We start from the raw sequence: 20,772 nt of genomic DNA on the forward strand, positions 1-20,772 counted from the left end.
GGTCATAGAAGAAATGAAAAGAAAAAAAAATTTCTGGAAACAAATGAAGATGACAATATATCATATCAAAATTAAGGGATACAAAAAATGCAGTATCAACAGGGAAGTTTATAGCAATCAGTGCCTACATAACAAATTGAATAGGCATCAAATAAATGAGCTATCAAGGCATCTCAAGGATCTGTAAATACAACAACAAACCAAGCCCCAAATTAGTAGGTGAAAATTAATCATTAAAATTAGATAAGAAATAAACAAAATTGAAACAAAAATATAAAAGATTGATGAATTGAAGAGCTGGGTTTTAAAAAATAAACAAAATTGATATAACATTGGCCAAGCTAATGAAAAAAAGAGGGAAAAGACCCAAATCAATAAAATAAGAGGTGAAAATGAAATGTAAAAATAGATACTATAGGGGCCAGCACTCTGGTGTAGCAGGTTCATGTCCTGGCCTGAAAAACTGACATCCCATATGGGTGCTGGTTTGAAACCCAGCTGCTCCACTTTGGATCCAGCTCTCTGTTATGGCCTGGGAAAACAGTAGAAGATGGCTCAAGTCCTTGGGTCCCTGCACCTATGTGAGAAACCCAGAAGAAGCTCCTGGCTCCTGGCTTCGAATCAGTGAAGCTCCAGCTATTGCAGCCAATTGGGGAGTGAACCATTGGATGGAAGACCTCTCTCTCTCTCTCTTTCTCTCTCTCTCTCTGCCTCTTCTTCTCTCTCTGTGTAACTCTGATTTTCAAATAAATAAATCTTTTTAAAAAAGAATAGATACCATAGAAATAACAAGGATCATCAGGAAATACTACAAAGGATCATCAGGAATTACCACAAAAGAATTACCTAGAATAAATAAATAGATTCTTATAAACATACAATCTATCAAAATTGAGTCATAAAGACACAGAAAACTGAAACAGGCCAATAACGAGGACAGAAAGTGAATCAGTGATAAAAACCCTCCCAACAAACAAAAGCCCGGGACTGGACAGCTTCATTGATGAATTCTACCAGACAGTTAAAGAAGAACTAACTGCAATTCTTCTGAAGCTATTCAAAACAAGTGGAAGAGAGGGAATCCTCCCAAACTCCTTCTATGAAGCCTGCATTACCTTAATTCCTAATCCAGAAAAAGATACAACAGAGAAAGGGAACTATGGACCAATATACATGGTGAATACAGATGCAACAATCCTCAAAAAAAAATTTACCTAATTGAATTACCTAATTGAATTCAACAACATATCAAAACGATCATTCACCCAGACCAACTGGAATTTACACCTGGTATGCAGGGCTGGTTCAACATTCATGAATCAAAAAATGTGATACATCACATTAACAAACTGAAGTACAAAAACCATACAGTTATCTCAATAGATACGGAGAAAACATTTGTTAAAATATAACATCCTTTCATGATAAAAACTTTAAGCAAATTGGTTATAGAAGGAACATTCCTCAGCACAATCAAGGCAATTTATGAGAAACCCACATCCAGCATCCTATTGAATGGGGAGAAGTTGGAAGCATTTCCACTAAAACCCGGAAACCAGACAAGATGCCCACTATCACCATTGCTATTCATATAGTCCTAGAAGTTTTAGCTGGAGTCATTAGGCAAGAAATTAAAGGTATACAGGGGTATAAATTGGAAAGGAGGAAGTCGAATTATCCCTGTTTGTGGATGAAATGATCCTATTTATAGGGGATCCGAAAAACTCCACTGAAAGACTATTGGAATGCATAAAAGAGTTCAGTAAAGTGGAAGGATATAAAATCAACACCAAAAAATCAATAGTCTTTGTATTTACAGACGATGCCATGGCTGAGAAAGAACTTTAAGAACAATCCCATTCACAAATGCTCCAAAAAGGATAAATATCTTGGAATAAATTTAACCAAGCATGTCAAAGATATCTGTGATGAAAATTGCAAAACACTAAAGAAAGAAATAAAAGATGACATTTAAATTGTAAAATATCTTCCATGTTCATGGATTGGAAGAGTCAACATCATCAAAATATCCATACTACCAAAAACAATTTACAGATTCTTTGTGATCCCAATTAAAATACTAACTATATTCTTTGCAGATCTATATAAAATGATGCAAAAATTCATATGGAAACACAAGAGTCCCCAAACAGATAAAGCAATCTTATACAACAAAAACAAAGCCAGAGGCATCACAATACTTGGTTTCAGGGACATTCTATAGGATAGATATCATCAAAAGAGACCAGTACTTACACAAAAACAGACTTGTAGATCAATGGAACAGAACAGAAACTCCATAAATCAATGCAGATATCTACATCCAACTTATCTTTGACAAAGGATTTATTTATTTATTTTTTTGACAGGCAGAGTGGACAGTGAGAGAGAGAGACAGAGAGAAAGGTCCTCCTTTGCCGTTGGTTCACCCTCCAATGGCTGCCGCGGCCGGCGCATCGTGCTGATCCCATGACAGGAGCCAGGTACTTATCCTGGTATCCCAGGGGGTGCAGGGCCCAAGCACTTGGGCCATCCTCCACTGCACTCCCTGGCCACAGCAGAGAGCTGGCCTGGAAGAGGGGCAACCGGGACAGAATCCGGCGCCCTGACCGGGACTAGAACCCAGTGTGCCGGCGCCACAAGGCGGAGGATTAGCCTAGTGAACTGCGGCGCCGGCTTGACAAAGGATTTAAAATCAATCCCTGGAGAAAGTACAGTCTCTTCAACAAATTATGCTGATGAAACTGAATCTTCACATGCAAAAGTGTGAAACTTGACCTACATCTCACATTTTACACAAAAATCCACTCAAAATGGATCAAAGACCTAAATCTATGACCTGATACCTTCAAATTAATACAGAACATTTGGAAAACTCTGCAAGACATTGGCATAGGCAAAGACTTCTTGGAAAAGACTCCAGAAGCACAGGTAACCAAAGACAAATTAACAATTGTGATTACATCAAGCTAAGAAGCTTCTTCCATGCAAAAGAAACACTCAGCATAGTGACAACTCACAGAAAGGGAGAAAATATTTGCAAACTAAGCAACTGATAAAGGATCTATAAAGAGCTCAAGAAATTCAACAACAACAGAACAATCTAGTTAAGAAATAGACAAAGGACTAGAACAGGCATTTTTCAAGAGAGGAAATTCAAATGACCAACAGACACTTGAGAAAATGCTCAGGATCACTATCCATCAGGAAAATTATATCAAAGCCACAATGCTTCACCTCACTCCAGTTAGAATGGCTCTCATACAGAATTCAACAAACAACAAATGCTGGTAAGGAAGTTGGGATAAAGGTACCCTAATCCACTGTTGGTGGGAATATAAACTGGTGCAGCCACTGGGAACTACAGTATGGAGATACCTCAGAAATCTGAATATAGACCTACCACACGATCCAGCCATCCCACTCCTGGGAATTTATCCAAACCAAAAGAAATCAGCATATGAAAGAAAGAGTTATCTGTACCCCCATGTTAATTGCATCACAATTCACAATAGCAAAGATATGGAATTAAGCCATCAATGATTGACTGGATAAAGAAATTATGGTATAAATACACTATGGAGTGCTACACAGTGGTAAAAAAAAAAATGAAATCCTGACTTTTGCAACAAAATGGATGCAACCAGAAACTATTATACTTAGTGAAATAAGCCAGTCCCAAAAGACAGATATCATATGTTTTCCCTGATCCAAGGTAATTAATAGAGTATCTGAAATGTAATATATTGGAGTGAAATAGATTTTCTGAGATTTGATTATTGTTTATAGCCCTTGTTTCTTCCATTGAGGAACTTTTTTCTTTTGCTTTATCTTCATATTATTTGCTGAAATTTTTCTTAGTGTAGGCTTAAATGTATGATCATTAAGTAAACTGAAAATAGATCTTTGTAAAAATTAAGAGTGGAAATCTGAGAGGGAGGAGGAGGAAGGGTTGAAGCATGGGTGGTAGGGAGGGTTAGGTGGGAAATGTCACTATGTTCCTAAATCTGTATTTATGAAATACATAAATTTGCATAACTTTAGTAAATTTTTTTAAATAAGTAATATCTTTAAAAAAGCTCAGGAATTGAAGTGCTAGCATGACAACAAAGTAAAGACAACTTATATCCCTTCCCTAAGCTCTGCAAAGTCTCCTGTGAAAACTGATGAGGGAAGAAGTATTATAGTGCTGGCCTCACATAAGCACCTGGAAGTCTTCTGCTTAGCCAGCCCAGACTCTTCCCTCTTCCCTAGGGTGCACCCCACTACAGGAGTATCCAACTCCTTCTGTCACAGCCCCCCATGATTTCCTTTGACTAGGAAAGGATCTGATGCTGTGTTGACAGTAAAATGTATGGTTTATTCAGATAGTGTTTCAGAAGTGTCTGCATTTTAATTGACACTTGATAATCATAAGCCCAAAGAAAGTAATCTGCAATTTAGAAGGTATCCATAATTAAGTAGAAGGGAGATGTTTTTTAGGGAGAAAGGAGGGCTTGTTCTCATCACCTTGCAATTATATTTAGGAAGCTACCCAACCAATGTCTATATAAATTATAATTCATAGCATATAAATTATATCAATTGACTCTGTGACACTTAACCTATTAATCCAGGTTATAAATTTTTAATATATTCAAAGCAATAAAAGCACTGAAAACTAGAACTAGCCTTCAATGTCCATTTAGGGTATCACTACTCCACACTAAAACAGCATCCTGATCTGTGTTCAAGGCCTTTCCTAAAGGTATCCCACAGACATCATGCCATAATCTTATCTTTCTCCACTTTGTACAATCTAAAGTAACCTGTTCCAAACTCATTTCTTATAAAATATTACTAATAAAATAACCCACATTGAATTTTTAATGGCTGGGAAAATATTCAATATATTTTCTTTTCCCCCAAATTGGAGCACTTTAATAGGGGGCACCTGCAGAGAAAAAAAAACTTAACTTAAAGAATAAATCTCTAATGGGCCATGAAGCCAGTGGTGCAGAACTCTCCTTCCTTGTTTTTGTTCCTAACGTTTGCTGACACCAGCCAAATATTCACCATTTAGTCTGTGGTGATGTCTGGAGAAATGCCACCACAAGTGAGGCAAGCTACCAAAGTGGTACCTTACGGAGAGCAATGAAAATTCAAAATTCACAAAGCAGGCTAAGAGGAGCCATGGGCCCGAACGTGGCATAGAGGAAGAGGGTACACTTTTAGTATGCAGTTTGGGAATCCTAATAGGTAGTGTGAAAGAAAAGTGGAGCCTATGGTGTTTATTTCTCCTGTACCTGTAATGACCATGTTCCCTTGATAGTTGAAAGCACAAGAAAAAATCTCATCAGTGTGTCCCTCAAGAACCTGGAGGCACTGGCCAGTCTGAGCATCCCAGATTCTAGCTGTTTTGTCAGAGCTTCCAGTTAGAAGATGGTTTCCCTGCGGATTGAATGAAATCTGCAAAAGAAAAAGAAGAAAAATGAGTGTCTGTTCATGTAAGGGTTCCCAATGGACTTTTCATCAGCACACAGGGAGACATAATGAAGAGCCTGCCACCTCCCCAGGCCAGTGTTGCTGCACAGAACAATTTCTACATGACAAGAAAGATACTGCAAGGACTAACACCCGAAAATCCAAATCTAGGTGGAAGATCTCCAATCCCCGCCCTTCATAATTCTAAGGATAAAGACAAAGCAGCCTTATCAGTTCGGTCTTCCCCATCTGGTTTTCTCCACAAACTTGTGATACCCTTCTCCATATACACAGTAAGGGTCCTGGTCTGAATGAAAACAAAAATCAGGCTTCTTCAGACCCACACTCCAGCATCGTCTCTGACCGTGACTTTCTGTTAGTAATCACAGCCATGATTCAGGCAGCTTTCTATATGGCTGGAGTGGAATATCTCAAAAAGGGTATTAATGATATTTTAGCTTCGCACTCTCCAGAAATGTCACTACCAGATGGCAATGTCATAGGTAATAGTCACTTAACAGGCATAAAGCTTAGTAACGTAGAGTTGGAGGAGACACACGTTTACAAAAACGTAAGTATGTGTTGAGGGGCCATGCCTGATGTGATGATCAATAGATACCCAGCCAGAGATTCTCAGAAACCTGGCCCAATGCCTGTCCCCATCTGCTTCCCACATCCCACTCCCTCACCTCCTCTCCCAGGCTAGGAATAGGGTGAGGGAGAGACAGATACTGACTGGCCCAAGGGCAGCAGCCAGCAGCAGGTGCTGAGCCAGGAGGGGTGAGAACACCTTCAGTGATCTGACATCCTCACATTGATATCTTACAGAAAGGAACAACTCTGATCGCAGCTAAGAATCCAAGGAATTGGGCTGAGCTAGGAAGGGAGAGTCCCCAGAACCCCCGTCTACTCTGCAGTGTTTTGATGCCACATCTACACCTCAGATCACTGATGGAGGGACCCTGCTCTGTGAATAAGCGTTCTAGAAATAGCTTATATACAATACTAATATGCAAATGAGGTTTCAGGTGTTAAATATTTCCAGGAAACACTTTTTCACTTGCGTCTAGCTTACAGGACACTTGATACTTGCTACACATAATTTTCTGAATTATATAAACCTGTGTATTTATTTGAATCAAGAATAGCACTTCATAAGGCCCTTATGTATTAAGTATTTGTAGTTAAACTCTTTCTTTTAAGTCCCTTGTTGTATTAAGTATTTGTAGTTAAACTTTTTCTGCCAACTGCTGAGGAGAATGCTACTTCATACTTTTAGAAAGATTTGAAATTATTGATTGCGCTGATTTTGAAGACATTCTTAAAAATAAGGTCTTTGAGTAATTTATTTCTAGAAAGAATGAGATAATTGAGCCAGTTTTACGACCTCAGATCCAAGACAAATTTATACTAAGCATGCTTTTTTGTATTTTTTGGAAGTAAATAAGATGCTCCAAATGAGAAAGCGACTCACCTTTGAAACTTCACCTTCATGGCCTTCCAGTTTGGTGATGAACTTTCTTGTGGCTGTATGGTAAACTCTTGCTGTTCCTTTTTAAGAGTGGGGGTATATATTAATTCATCTTAAATACAGAACTTTGAACCAAAGACCGTGAATTATCTAAGTATTTATCCCCTGACCCGCATCTTCTTGCCTGTGGTGATGGCCAGCCCATACACTCCTCCAAGGGCAAGTTGGTCCCACTGCAGAAGAGGATAAATGCGTTCCTCTCTGCCTCTGAGCTTACTGAAAGGGACAACTGGAAGGAGTTTGTGTGCGTGTGTTGGGGGGAGAGGGGTTCTGCACAGTGGCATCACCGGTAAAGCTGCTGCCGGCAATCCTGGTTTGTGCTACTCCACTTCAAAAGCAGCTCCAAGCAAAGGGTCTGGGAAAAGCAGCTGAAGACAGCTTGGGCCTCTGCTACCCATGCAGGTAACACCTGGAAGAAACTCCCGGCTCCTGGCTTCAGCCTGGCAACACACTAACTTGTGGCCACCTGGGGAGTGAACCAGTGGATGAAAGGTTGTCTTTCTTTCTCTAATAAATTAAATAATTTAAAAAAATAGATTCCAAGATAAAAGAGGGGATAAGGGCCAAGAATGGAGGATGGAAAAGATTTGTAAGGGAAATAATGGGATCAAAGCAGGCTTTAAGAGGCAGGTGACCAAATAAGGAAAAAAAAAGAAACAGCATGATATGACACACCAGATGTGAATTTATGTTTATGGGAGGTGCACAGGCCTTCCTAGGAAGTAACATCGGCAGAGAACAGGCTCAAAGAACCTCACTTCCACAGAGATAATTGATTGAATGCTTTGTTTGCTGCTGTACACCCAGTGCCAAGAAATGTCAGGTGCACAGCAGACGCTCACACTGATGTAGGAGGGATGCATGGATGGACAGATGGACGGATGGATGGATGGGAGAGGTGCTATGTGCATTTACTTCTAAGCAAATAAGTAAGAAATAGAGGTGTTAAATAAGCATAGAAAAACATAAGTAGTGAAATCTTTGTCAGAATCAAAGTTTCAATTTACCCTGCCAGATGAAAGCTGCTTTTTAAACACAAATTATAGAGATGTATAATGGCAAAATGCAGCAAGGATAGGAAACTTTAGCTTTTAAATTTGCACTCATAGAAAAGAGATTTATCTGAATAAACTTTTAGTTACATTTCCGACAATGTTAACTTCAGAAGGAAATAGGCAAAATGATAACAATTGCTACTTTAAATTAAAGTAATGAAAAAAGTAAAGTTTGCTACTTATTTGGATGCTTCAGAAACCTTAAAAGGAAAAGGCTGACCTGACTTGTTTAGGAGTTTGTTAATAACATGAAAGAAAATAGACCAATATTCTAAGGTTTACAAAAGTATGCTTTTAAAACACATAAAATATATGGTTTGAAACCCTGTAGATTTAAAAAAAATAGAAATAAGACACCAAAAACAAAATTATTGATAATAATTTCAATGAGAAAGGAAATGGAGATACATACAAAGAAACAGTTGAAGCTGCACAGATAATTAACTCTGTCGAATAAGATACAACTTCTAACAAAGGAATTCAGAGCAAAGACCAGAGATAAAAGAAAAAAAAATAGAATAAACAAAACTGATTAGGAAGCACAAAATCAGCAAAAGTTTACAGAACACACCAAAATGAAAAACAAAAGATTTTTTTTTTTTTGACAGGCAGAGTGGACAGTGAAAGAGACAGAGAGAAAGGTCTTCCTTTGCCGTTGGTTCACCCTCCAATGGCCGCCATGGCTGGCGCACTGTGGCCGGCACATCGCGCTGATCCGAAGGCAGGAGCCAGGTGCTTTTCCTGGTCTCCCAGGGGGTGCAGGGCCCAAGCACTTGGGCCATCCTCCACTGCACTCCCTGGCCACAACAGAGAACTGGCCTGGAAGAGGGGCAACCGGAACAGAATCCGGCGCCCCAACTGGGACTAGAACCCGGTGTGCCGGCGCTGCAAGGCGGAGGATTAGCCTAGTGAGCCATGGCGCCAGCGAAAAACAAAAGATTTTAAAGTAACGTTTTATCAAATAAGGGCAGAAATAGCAGATGATACAGAAAGCAAAGCCAGGATAACTGAGCTTATCATTTATTCTCACCCTTCTCTTAGCAACCTGTCTCTTCCCTACACTACTCACCGACTTCCAGCCTTCTGCACAACCTAATGCTGACGTAATCCAACATTCTATGCAAAACACGTGTGTGGCATGGCTTATTTTCTGCCTATCCTTCTGCAATATAACTGTGCAAAGACAGGGGCTTCTATTTCCTTTGTTCACTGATATACCCCATGCTCCTAAAACAATTTTTGGAACATAGTAATTATTTCAGTATATATTGTTGAATGACTTCTCTTTATCAGTGTTAATAATATTTAAAATAAAAATCTAGAATTAATTACAGTTAAGGGATAGTATTTAAAAGCCAGTATTTTGGACAAAATGGAAAAGTGAGCTGTTACTTTAAAAAAATCTGCAACTCAGGGTGTTTGCATCTAGGACAGGAAAAGAATTTCTATAGATGATCAATGAAAAGATCACCATTGAAAAGTCCTCGTGATCAAAAGAGCAAGTATAATTTTGAAAAGGTAGATAATGATGAAAGACAATACAATTAAATCACTGTCAAAATTCTACAACTTGTCCTAACACCAACATGTGTCACTACTAAAAAATGTGTTAGCCACAGGAAGTAAATCTGGGAAAATTAAGAAAAAGTTATGCCTGGTAAAATCATTCCATTTCACCAAAATTTCTTAAATGACTGTCAAGGAGTCTATGCATACATAACACAGAGTCACATATGGTCATTAGGAGAAGCAGAAAGACATACAATATCATACATGTATGTTAGAGAAATGACTTAGACATACTGTAGGCTCATTTATGATTGTCCGGGCAATTCCACAGTCAGAGTGTTTGCTGCATGATGAAAATTCACAGAGGCTACACTGAGAAGACAGTGTTACACATGATCATGAGGGAGATGTCAAAGGCACAGCTTAGTGCCATACGTGATCAACGGAGGCAAGACACACAGTGTAGAGGCAAATGTGGTTCTCAAGGAGACAATACAGATGCACTCAAATGTAGTGTCTGCTATATGTGATTATTGGAGCGATGATCTAGACATAAGACAGTGCCACACATTGTTTACAAGAGGGACACAGATGTAGTCCAGAATGAGGTTGAAATAGACAGTATAGCATCATGCATGACCATTAATGAGATGATGCCATAGTATATGATTATACATAGGGTTAAAATATTTATATACAGACATAGTATATATTGTTTGATCTTATCCTATAATGAAGACATAGGGCACCATGATGTGTGGTTGCCAAAAAGATGGAAATAACATAACATAGCATACATAGTCACCAAGAAGATATAGAAGATAGTGATGAGTCATAAATGTACTACAGAGAGATGACACGTAAGTAGTGGAGCAACACACTTGTCATTAGGAAAGGACACAGACATAATGTAGCATCATACATAGCCATAATGGATGATACTGTATTGTCACCTCAGGTTGTCCAGGATTTGTTGTAAAACAGTATCCTACTCCACAAAGTTGTCAAGGAATGATATAGATATAATAATATTTATACTTATAATAATTATAAAATTATTATAACCTAAAATAAATAATCTATATCACTAATGTATGTATGTATTTATCTATATATATATATATATAGAGAGAGAGAGAGAGAGAGAGGAGAGGCGAGGCGAGGCGAGGCGAGGCGAGGCGAGGCGAGGCGAGGCGAGGCGAGGAGAGGAGAGGAGAGTAAGGGAGATGTCACTATTTATATAGATATGATCACACTTGGCTTTCAAGAAGATAATTTGTAGTGTGTAGGGTGGTAAGAACCACCATGCTTCTAAATCTGTCTATAAGAAATACATGAAATTTATTCACCTTATAAAATAAAAAATATTTTAAAGTCACTGAAAAAAGATGATTTGCATATAAACATTCATAATGTATGTTGATCAAAGAAAATAACCTTATTTTAAATATTATACATATTTATCAAAGAGATACTACAGTGATAATAGAACATCATATGTTTTTTGCAAACCAACTTTGTAGATATAACATCATACATTATCATCAAGTTGATGTGATAGACATCCTTAGCATCATATATTGTCATCACTCAGTATGACATCATGTACAAATACTTTAAATTTATATAAAGACAGTACAACTTCATGTCACTGTTAAGAAAATGATATAAGGCCCAGCAATGTGGTGTAGGATGTAAAGCCACCACCTGAAATGCCAGTGTCCCATATGGGTGCCAGTTCAAGACTGGGCTGTTCCAATGTCGCTCTCTACTATGGCCTGGGAAAGCAGTAGAAGATGGCTCAAGTTCTTGGGCCCCTGCACCCATGTGGGAGACCCAGAGGAATCTCCTGGCTCCTGGCTTCAAATCGGCCCAGCTCTGGCCATTGCAGCCATGTGGAGAGTGAACCAGCAGACAGAAGACCTCTCTCTTTGCTTTTGCCTCTGTCTCTCTGTAACTCTACCTTTCAAATAAATAAATAAAAAGTGATGGATTCCTAGCTGCTAAAAAAAATGATGTAGATATTATATACAGAGACACATGATTGTAGAGGAGATGACTAGGTTTGGAATAGCATCATAGTCTGTTTTCTGGGTGACAGCACAAATATATCGTCCTATGTGGTGTCCTATGTGTGTCCTATATTTTCAATGAGAAAATGAAGACATGATCTTGAATGATACATGGTTGTCAGGGAAATGACAGTGAACAATTAAACACCTCACTTGTTCATCAAAAGTATGTGACTAACATTGTAGTACATCAAATATAGTTGTCATGAAGGTACTATGTAAATAACATCATCATAAATAATTTTTACAGACATAGTGTAACATCATAAGTTGTCCACAATAAGGTGAACCATAGCATAGTATCATAATCATGAAGAATCACCATGGAGTTCAGTTTGGCAAACAGTTAAATTCACTACAATCACTATAATCAAACAGTTACAATGCATCCTTCAAGTAACACTCAAGATTCACCTTTTCAGATTGTATATATATAAAATCTCCTAATATTTAGGTTTTATGCACAATGTTAAGAAACATCTTTAAAAAAACATGAAGAACTACTTCATTACAGAGTTCACAGTTGGATAAAAAGTTAAACTCACTATAATAAAACAGTTTCCAACATACATGACCAACAGGATGATGCTTACACAGTGAAGCACCATTAGCCAGCCAGAGGGATGACATACACATGCTTTGTTATGCCACTCAAAGGTCGGGAGATAATGGTGCCTATAAAACACACTGTAATCAAAGGTGTAACTTAAACATACTCTAGCATTAATAAGTAGTCATCAATCAGAAGAAACAGACATGGTATGGCATCAAATAAATTTTTCAAGGTAATGATGAAATAAATTGCTGCAGAGTAGGTCATTTTTAAATAATGAATCTAATATAAGGTAGATGATGCATAATAATCAGGATGATCTGGCAGAGATAATGTATCATCTTGTGTAGTCAACATGGAAATGAGGCATACATAATGCAGCGCCACATGTGGTCACCAGGAAGATAATATAAAGCAACACTGTACATGGTGATGAAGGACAGGAAATAAAATAGTATGAAGGATGGCTACCACATAGTGTGGCATCTCATAAACAGAAGATGCAGACCATAGCATCACACACGGAAGATTACAGTGATAGCTACAACATGGCATCAGATGTGTCCCTTTTTGAAAGAATCCACAATATATCATGATAAAATTATTAAGGAGATGACATACAAATAATTTAGAATCCTATGTAGTCATCAAGGGACATGAAGTAGACATATAATTGCATCGTAACAGGTGTTCAACAAAATTTTCAGACTTATAATAACATCACAGGTGATTATTAAAAAATGAAGTGCACATAGTATAGAGTCATACATAGCTACCAAGGAAATGGTACAGCTGTACTTGGGCATCAGGCACAATATCAGGAAGATGATGCAAGACAATGGGTTGGGTTTTACAATCTCATCAAAATTATAATTCCACATCATGCCTAGGGGCTGACACTGGAGAAATGGGTTAAACCCGTGGCCTGCAGTGCCAGCATCCCATGTGGGCACCAATTTGGGTTCTGGATGCTCCACTTCTGATCCAGCTCCCTGCTAGTGTTCCTGGGAAAGCAGCATAGAATGGCCCAAGTGCTTGGGCTCCTGCACCCATGTGGGAGACCCAGAAAAAGCTGCTTCGGATCAGCTCAGCTACAGCCATTGTGTCCATCTGGGGAGTGAACCAGCAGATGGAAGACCTCTCTTGCTGTCTACCTCTTTCTGTAACCCTGTCTTTCAAAATAAAATAAAAAATAAATCTTTAAAAAGAACATGCCTAGTTATAAATGGAGTCATTCAGGTATAGATATTTAGAGGTCACTGTCAAGGATACAGCATATACATAGTTTAGTTATCAAGGAAAAACATGATTATAACATTGCATCTCACATGTTGTTCAAAGGGATGATGCAGGCATCCTGCAGCATAAAATACGGTTATCACAAAACTGATCCATGAAGTGGAACACTTCATGTTTGTCAAGAACAGGATATAAAGAAATAATAGCATCATGTCATATTAAGATGATGACACATACATACGATAGCATCATTCATAATGATCAAAAAGATAACCGTAATATAGTATCACTTGAAAATACTAAGGTAATAATAAAATAATATTATAGCATCATGTATTGTTATAAAGGAAAGGATACAGATATTTATATCCCTATGCGATTACAAAAGACATGAAAATGGCAGAGCAACATAACATTTACCAAGATAGTGCAATAGCATACTATGAAACATACTTATTTTTTCCCAGAAAATTTTTACTTAAAGAATACAAACTTAATGCATTTCATAAATACAATTTTAGGAACATAGTGATTGTTCCTACCTTACCCACTCTCCCACCTACACTCCAACCCAGCTTCCTCCTTCTTCTCCTATTCCCATTCTTATTTTTTACTAGGATCTATTTTCAATTAACTTTATACACATATGATTAACTCTATAGTAAGTAGAGTTCAACAAGCAGTATGAAAAAAAGTGTCCCCCATAGTTGAGACAAGAGCTGTTCAAAATCATTGCATCTCATCTCAAAGTGCTGTATTAGTTATCACAGATAATAGGTGCTTATTAGTTCCCGCAGATCAGGGAGAATATATGGTATTTGTCCTTTTGGGACTGGCTTATTTTACTAAGTATAATGTTGTCCAGTTTCATCCATTTTGCTGCAAATGGCAGGATTTCATTTTTTTTTAACCGCTGTGTAGTATTTCATGGTGTACATATCCCATAATTTATTTATTCTTTATGTCTTCAGTTGATGGACATTTGTATTAATTCTATATCTTAGCTATTGTGAATTGAGCTGCACTAAACATGGGGGTACAGATAACTCTTTCATATGCTGATTTCTTTTGGTCTGGGTAAATTCCCAGGAGTGGGATTGCCTGGGTCAAGGGGCGGTCTATATTTAGGTTTCTGAGGTATCTCCATACTGTCTTCCCCAGTGGCTACATCAGTTTACATTCCCACTAACAGTGGGGTAGGGTACCTTTTTCCCCACATCCTCACCAGCTTTTGTTGTTTGTTGATTTCTGTATGAAAGCCATTCTAACAGAGGTGAGGTTAAATCTCACTGTAGTTTTTGATTTGCATTTCCCTGATGGATAGTGATCCTGAGCATTTTTTTTTTCATTTGTCTGTTGGCTATTTGGATTTCCTCTTTTGAAAAAAGCCTATTTAAATTCTTTGCCCTCCTCTCCTGGGTCTCCCACTTGGGTTATTTGTGTTGTTGAGTTTCTTGAGTTCTTATATATTCTAGCCATTAATTCTTTATTAATAGTTGCATAATTTGCAAATAATTTCTCCCATTCTGTTGGTTGCTTCATTTTGCTGAGTGCTTCTTTTGCAGAGAAGAAGTTTCTCAATTTGATGTAATTCATTTGTCAATTTTGGCTTTGATTGCCTGTGCCTCCAGGATCTTTTCCAAAAAATGCTTTGCCTACCTCAATGTCTTGCAGGTTTTCCGCATATTCTTTAATAATTTGATGGTATTGGATCATCCATTTTGAGTGGATTTTTGTGTACGGTATGAGGTAGGGGTCTAGTTTCATACTTCTGCATGTGGAGAACCAGCTTTCTCATCAACATTTGTTGAAGGGATTTGTCCTTGCTCCAGGGATTGATTTTAGCTCCTTTGTCAAAGATAAATCGGTTGTAGATGCGCGGGTTGACTTCTGGAGTTTCTATTCTATTCTGTTGGTCTATCCATCTGTTTTTAAACCAGTACCAGGCTGTTTTGATTATAACTGCCCTATAGTATGTCTTGAAATCAGGTATGTGATGCTTCCAGCTTTGTTCTTGTATAAGATCACTTTAGTTATCTAGGTTGGCAGGTACACTGTCCCCTAGAGGGCTCCAAGCCAGACTCCTGCCAGGCTCTTCCTGCAGCTTTATCACCAGTGGCCTGGACTGTTTCAGTTTGGTCTCACCTAACTCTTAGACGAGATCGGGCGCGTTCAGGGTGGTATGGCTGTAGACCTCACCTAACTCTTAGAAGCTGGTGCTAAGGCTCTTGGCTGCCAGAGTCCTGAGTTGTGCACATCCATATGCTTCACGTAAGTCCACAGCGTCCCTCTAATTTGTGTGCAATTTCCTGTGCAGTTTTCTCCCTCATTCTTCCCTGAGATTGCACTCTCCCCGTGTTTTTTTTTTTTTTTTTTTTTTTTAACTATCTTCCCATAGACTAGAGCAGTAAGCTCTGCTCTATTCTGCCATCTTGGAAACCTCAATGATCAAAACATACTTATTTAAATATGATGCCACAACAGAGTATGCTCTTGTCAAAAATGTGATGCATACATTATATAGCCTTCACTCATTTTCATCAGGGAATTTACTCATAGTATAATAGCATCAAATATAGCTATCAAGGACCAGGCTTATCGTATAGTGGGTTCAGCCACTGCTTGCTAGGTTGGTATCCCATATTGGAGAACTGGTTTGGGTCCTATTGTACCACTTCTGATCCTGGTCCCTGCTAATGCACCATGGAAAACAGCTGAAGATGGCCCAAGTGCTTGGGCTCTTGCCACCAATGTGGGAGACCCAGATGGAACTCTGGGTTCCTGATTTGGCCTGGACTAGTCCTGGCTGTTGCAGCCATTTAGAAAGTGAAGCAGCAGATTAAAGATTTCTCTCTCTCTCTCTGTCTCTTTGTCTCTCTCTCTATACACACACACACACACACACACACACACATATATATATATATATTTTTCCCCTCTCCCTCTTCCTTTCAAATAAATAAAATCGTTATTTAAAAAATCATGGCTATCAAAGAGCTGAGGAACTTGTAATGTAGCATCATATACAGTATGTTAAAAGATAATACATTCAGGGCCGATGCTGTGGCACAGTGGGTAAAAGCCCTGGCCTGAAGCACCAGTATCCCATATGGGTGCTGGTTCTAGTCGCAGCTGCTCCTCTTCTAAACCAGCTCTCTGCTATGGCCTAGGAAAGCAGCAGAAGATGGCCCAAGTCCTTGGGCCCCTGAACCCATGTAGGAGACCTGGAAGAAGCTCCCGGCTCCTGGCTTCAGATCAGTGCATCTTTGGCCATTGAGGCCATTAGGGGAGTGAACCAGCGAATGGAAGACCTCTCTCTCTCTGTCTCTACCTCTCTCTGCAACTCTATCTTTCAAATAAATAAAATAAATATTTAAAAAAATATAATACATTCAAGACAAAGTGTAGCATGAAACTAGTGAACATGAAGATTTACAAAGAGGCACCAATATGGCAGAATATAGAGGGAGCTTACTGTTCTAGTCTAGGGGAAGATAGTTTAAAAATTTGGAGAGAGTGCAATGTCAGGGGAGAGTTAGGGAGAAACAAGCAGAAGAAACTCCTCACAAATTACAGGGACATTGTGGACCTACATGAAAAGAATGGATGTGCACAATTCAGGACTCCATCAGCCAAGAGCCTAAGCACCGGCTGTGGAGAGTGAGGTGAGACCAGACTGAAACACCCGAAGCCAGTGTGATAAAGCTGCAGGATGAGCCTGGCGGGAGTCTGGCTTGGAGCCCTGTATGGGACAGTCTGCTTGCCAACCTAGAGGAAAAAAGCGGGGGCCTGTTTCTCTATCCCTGACAACCTGGCACTGGTGACCTGTAACTAGCCCGAGCAGGCGAGTGTGTTTTGGATATACATGACAGCTGCTCCAGCTCATTTCTGCACACCCAGCAACTAGCCGAGTAGAGACACCTGACTCTGGTTGGGAGAATTGACAGGGGACTGGGTGCTTGTGACTGGGGACCTTGTGTGCTGGGACTATGAAAAAACTGTGGCTGCATGTGAGGGCATAGGGTATGGTTGGGTCTTTGGGAAGCTACTGCAGGCAGCTCCACATTTTGGGGTTCCCTGATTCCCTAGTGAGCATAATTGCTGTTGGATCCATGCTTACACCAAGGGACTAAACAGATGCTTTGTGTGGTTCTTGTGGCAGTATGGATGAATATTGTAACCACTAGGGCTAGCATCCTGGCATTGGTCTCCTTGAAGGAAAGAAGGAGAGCATGAGACTAATGAGACTATGACAACAGAGCTGAACAAACCTCCCCTATGGTTAAAAGAGAGAGAAAGAGAGAGAAATTTACCATACCCAATTTGGGAATCACCTTGGACATTCCCCTCACCCTGGAGTACTGAACAGAGGTCTGTGGCCACATCCAGCACACACCTAAGGGTATTCATTGAAGGAGCAGTCACTCCAATACAATAATCCACAGATTCATATTCCAAAGATAAAAGCCATCACAGGAAAAAATATAAAACAAGTTTCTCCACAAAGACCTAAAAATAAATACAGCAATTAAAGAAATAAGAATAAGAAAGACAACATGACACCCTCAAAGGAACACAAAAACACTTCAATACTAGATTATGAAAATGAAGAGACTGGCCGGTGCTGCTGCTCAATAGGCTAATCCTATTTTTAAAAAGTAATCTGGGCCGGCACCGCGGCTCACTAGGCTAATCCTCCGCCTTGCGGCACTGGCACACCGGGTTCTAGTCCCAGTCGGGGCGCTGGATTCTGTCCTGGTTGCCCCTCTTCCAGGCCAGCTCTCTGCTGTGGCCAGGGAAGTGCAGTGGAGGATGGCCCAAGTACTTGGGCCCTGCACCCCTGGGGAGACCAGGATAAGTACCTGGCTCCTGCCATCGGATCAGCACGGTGCACTGGCCGCAACGCACCGGCCGCGGCGGCCATTGGAGGGTGAACCAACGGCAAAGGAAGACCTTTCTCTCTGTCTCTCTCTCTCATTGTCCACTCTGCCTGTCAAAAAAAAAAATAATAATAATCTGAAGCAAATCCAAAAATTAAGAAATCTGTACATGACATGAATGAAAATTTTCTCATGAAATTGATATTTTAAAGAGAAATAAAAATGAAATATTGGAAATGAAGAATTCAATAAAACAAATTTTAAAATGCAGTGGAATGCCTTAACAACAATTATTGAGGCAGAAGAAAGAATATCCAAGTTAGAAGACAAATCTTAGGAAATTTTACAATCAGACCAAAAAAATGAAGAAGAAATTAAAAAAATAAAAAACAGTTTTGGAGATCTATAGGATACTATCCAATGACCCAACATGTGGGTCTTAGATTCCATGAGTGAAGCAGCATACACAGTCCTAAGAAACATGCATCAGTGTGGTTGTAAACATTGTCATCAGAAATAAAGCTCAGAGATATAAAACAGCTGCACTTGTCATCATCAAAGAATGATGTAAAAACAGTAAAATTGCATAAAAGACCTTCAATGTGATGATGAGATACATCAACATCATTCATGTCTATCAGGAATATAACACACATATTGTAAAGCACCATATACAATAGGAAAAATGTACAGAAAGAGTATACATAGTGATCAAGGTAATGTCACAAACATTGTGGAGAATCATAAGTTGTCATCAAGCAGGATATGAATACACACTCTGAAAAAATAAATGGTCATCAAGGAAATGAAGCAGACTCATTGCAGCATCTCATCCTTAAACATCTAGCCTCTGTTGTCAAAAGATTTTAGTCCAGTCCTTTTTTTTAATGTAAGTGAGTGAGTCTTTATTTTATTATTTTTTGTTTATTTATTTTTTTGACAGGCAGAGTTAGACAGTGAGAGAGAGCGAGACAGAAAGGCCTTCCTTTTCCATTGGTTCACCCCCCAAAATGGCTGCCATGGCTGGCGTGCTGCGCCGATCTGAAGCCAGGAGTCAGGTGCTTCCTCCTGGTCTCCCATGTGGATGCAGGGCCCAAGCACTTGGGCCATCCTCCACTGCCTTCCCGGGCCACAGCAGAGAGCTGGACTGGAAGAGGAGCAACCAGGACAGAATCCAGGGTGCCAGTGCTGCAGGCAGAGGATTAGCCTAATGAGCTATGGCGCTGGCTAATCCAGTCCTTTTTAAGAACATGATACAATATAAATGGATTCGAAAGATGAAGATATAAAATAATACACAATCTTCAGGCAAAAGGTAAAATCATTAAGTTTGTCATATACACTAATTGGGGCTGAACTATATCCTCCCAAAATTCATATGTTGAAATTCTAATTCCTAGTACATAAGAATGTGGCTGTATTTGGGTATGTAAAAAAATGTAATTAAATCAAATGAGGTCATCAAGGTATGCTCTAATCCAATATAACAGGTGTTATAAAAAGAGATTAGGACACATACATGTGCAGTAGGATAAAAATATGAAAACACAGGAAGACAACAGCTGTCTACAGGCCTCAGAATAAATCAGTCCTGCTGACTTCTCATTCTCACCCTCTGACTTCCAAAATTTTGAGAAAATAAATTTCTGTTGTTTAAGTCACTCAGTCTGTGGTATTGTGTTATGGTAGCCCTAGCAATTTAATACAGTCATCAGAGAGATAATGCAGTCATAGAATAGGCCTACAAGTGCTAGGTGATACTTCACAGATATCATGTAGCATCATACATAGATGTTAAGGAGATGGCAAGAAAAATCATAATACACAGTTATCACAGAGATTACCTATAATAGTCCATCACATATTATTACTAAAAAATACACAAACACAATATAGCTTCACCCACTGTCAAGTACTAGATGAGATGTAGTTCTATTTCCTGCACAGTTGTCAAAAAGATGGCCCAAAATAGTGCTGCATCATTTTGGTTGTGACAGTGATAACACAGCCATGGTGTAGTAAAATGGGAGTATCAGGATATGACACAGAAACAGCGTAGTACTGTGATGATCAATCATTGTGTTAACTTGAGTGGATTAAAGGATACCTAACTAGTTGGAAAAATGTTATTTATGGGTGTGTCTATGAGGATATTAGATGCAGTAAAGATGCAATAACACCATTGTGGGTAGGCACAATCCAACCCCTTGAGGGATGAGATAGAACACAAAAGTGAATGAAAATCAACTTCATTTTTTTCTACTTGAACCAGGACATTGTCTTTTTCAGCCCTTGGTCATAAAAGGTCCTGGTCCAATACGTAGAAGGTGGTGGATTAGGGAATGACATACTGCACTATGCTAGGTATAACTAGTAAAAAAAAAAAAAAAGTAGGAAGTGCACTGTCGGGATAATTGGAGAGAAAATCACACTGAAAGTGCTACAAGAGGAAGAGGAACGCCATGGACAC

General features: G+C 39.1%; 1 protein-coding gene across 2 annotated transcripts in view; it reads right to left on the minus strand.

Moving 5' to 3' along the window:
* DAW1 (dynein assembly factor with WD repeats 1) overlaps positions 1-20,772 on the minus strand; it is a 90,394-nt gene that overhangs the window by 4,086 nt on the left and 65,536 nt on the right. Inside the window, exons 11-12 of one of the 2 annotated variants that reach the window (XM_070071497.2) lie at positions 6,938-7,014; positions 5,286-5,448 (exon numbers count right to left, since the gene is read on the minus strand). The exons of the other annotated variant lie outside the window; for it this stretch is intronic. Of the exons in view, the coding sequence (XP_069927598.1) occupies positions 5,286-5,448; positions 6,938-7,014 (240 nt within the window). The remainder of the gene's footprint in view (positions 1-5,285; positions 5,449-6,937; positions 7,015-20,772) is intronic. 2 annotated transcript variants of the gene reach the window in all.

The sequence above is a fragment of the Oryctolagus cuniculus genome, chromosome 3 (assembly GCF_051225735.1).
Source record: "Oryctolagus cuniculus isolate XC-2025 breed Fujian yellow rabbit chromosome 3, ASM5122573v1, whole genome shotgun sequence".
In the NCBI taxonomy this organism is placed as follows: domain Eukaryota; kingdom Metazoa; phylum Chordata; class Mammalia; order Lagomorpha; family Leporidae; genus Oryctolagus; species Oryctolagus cuniculus.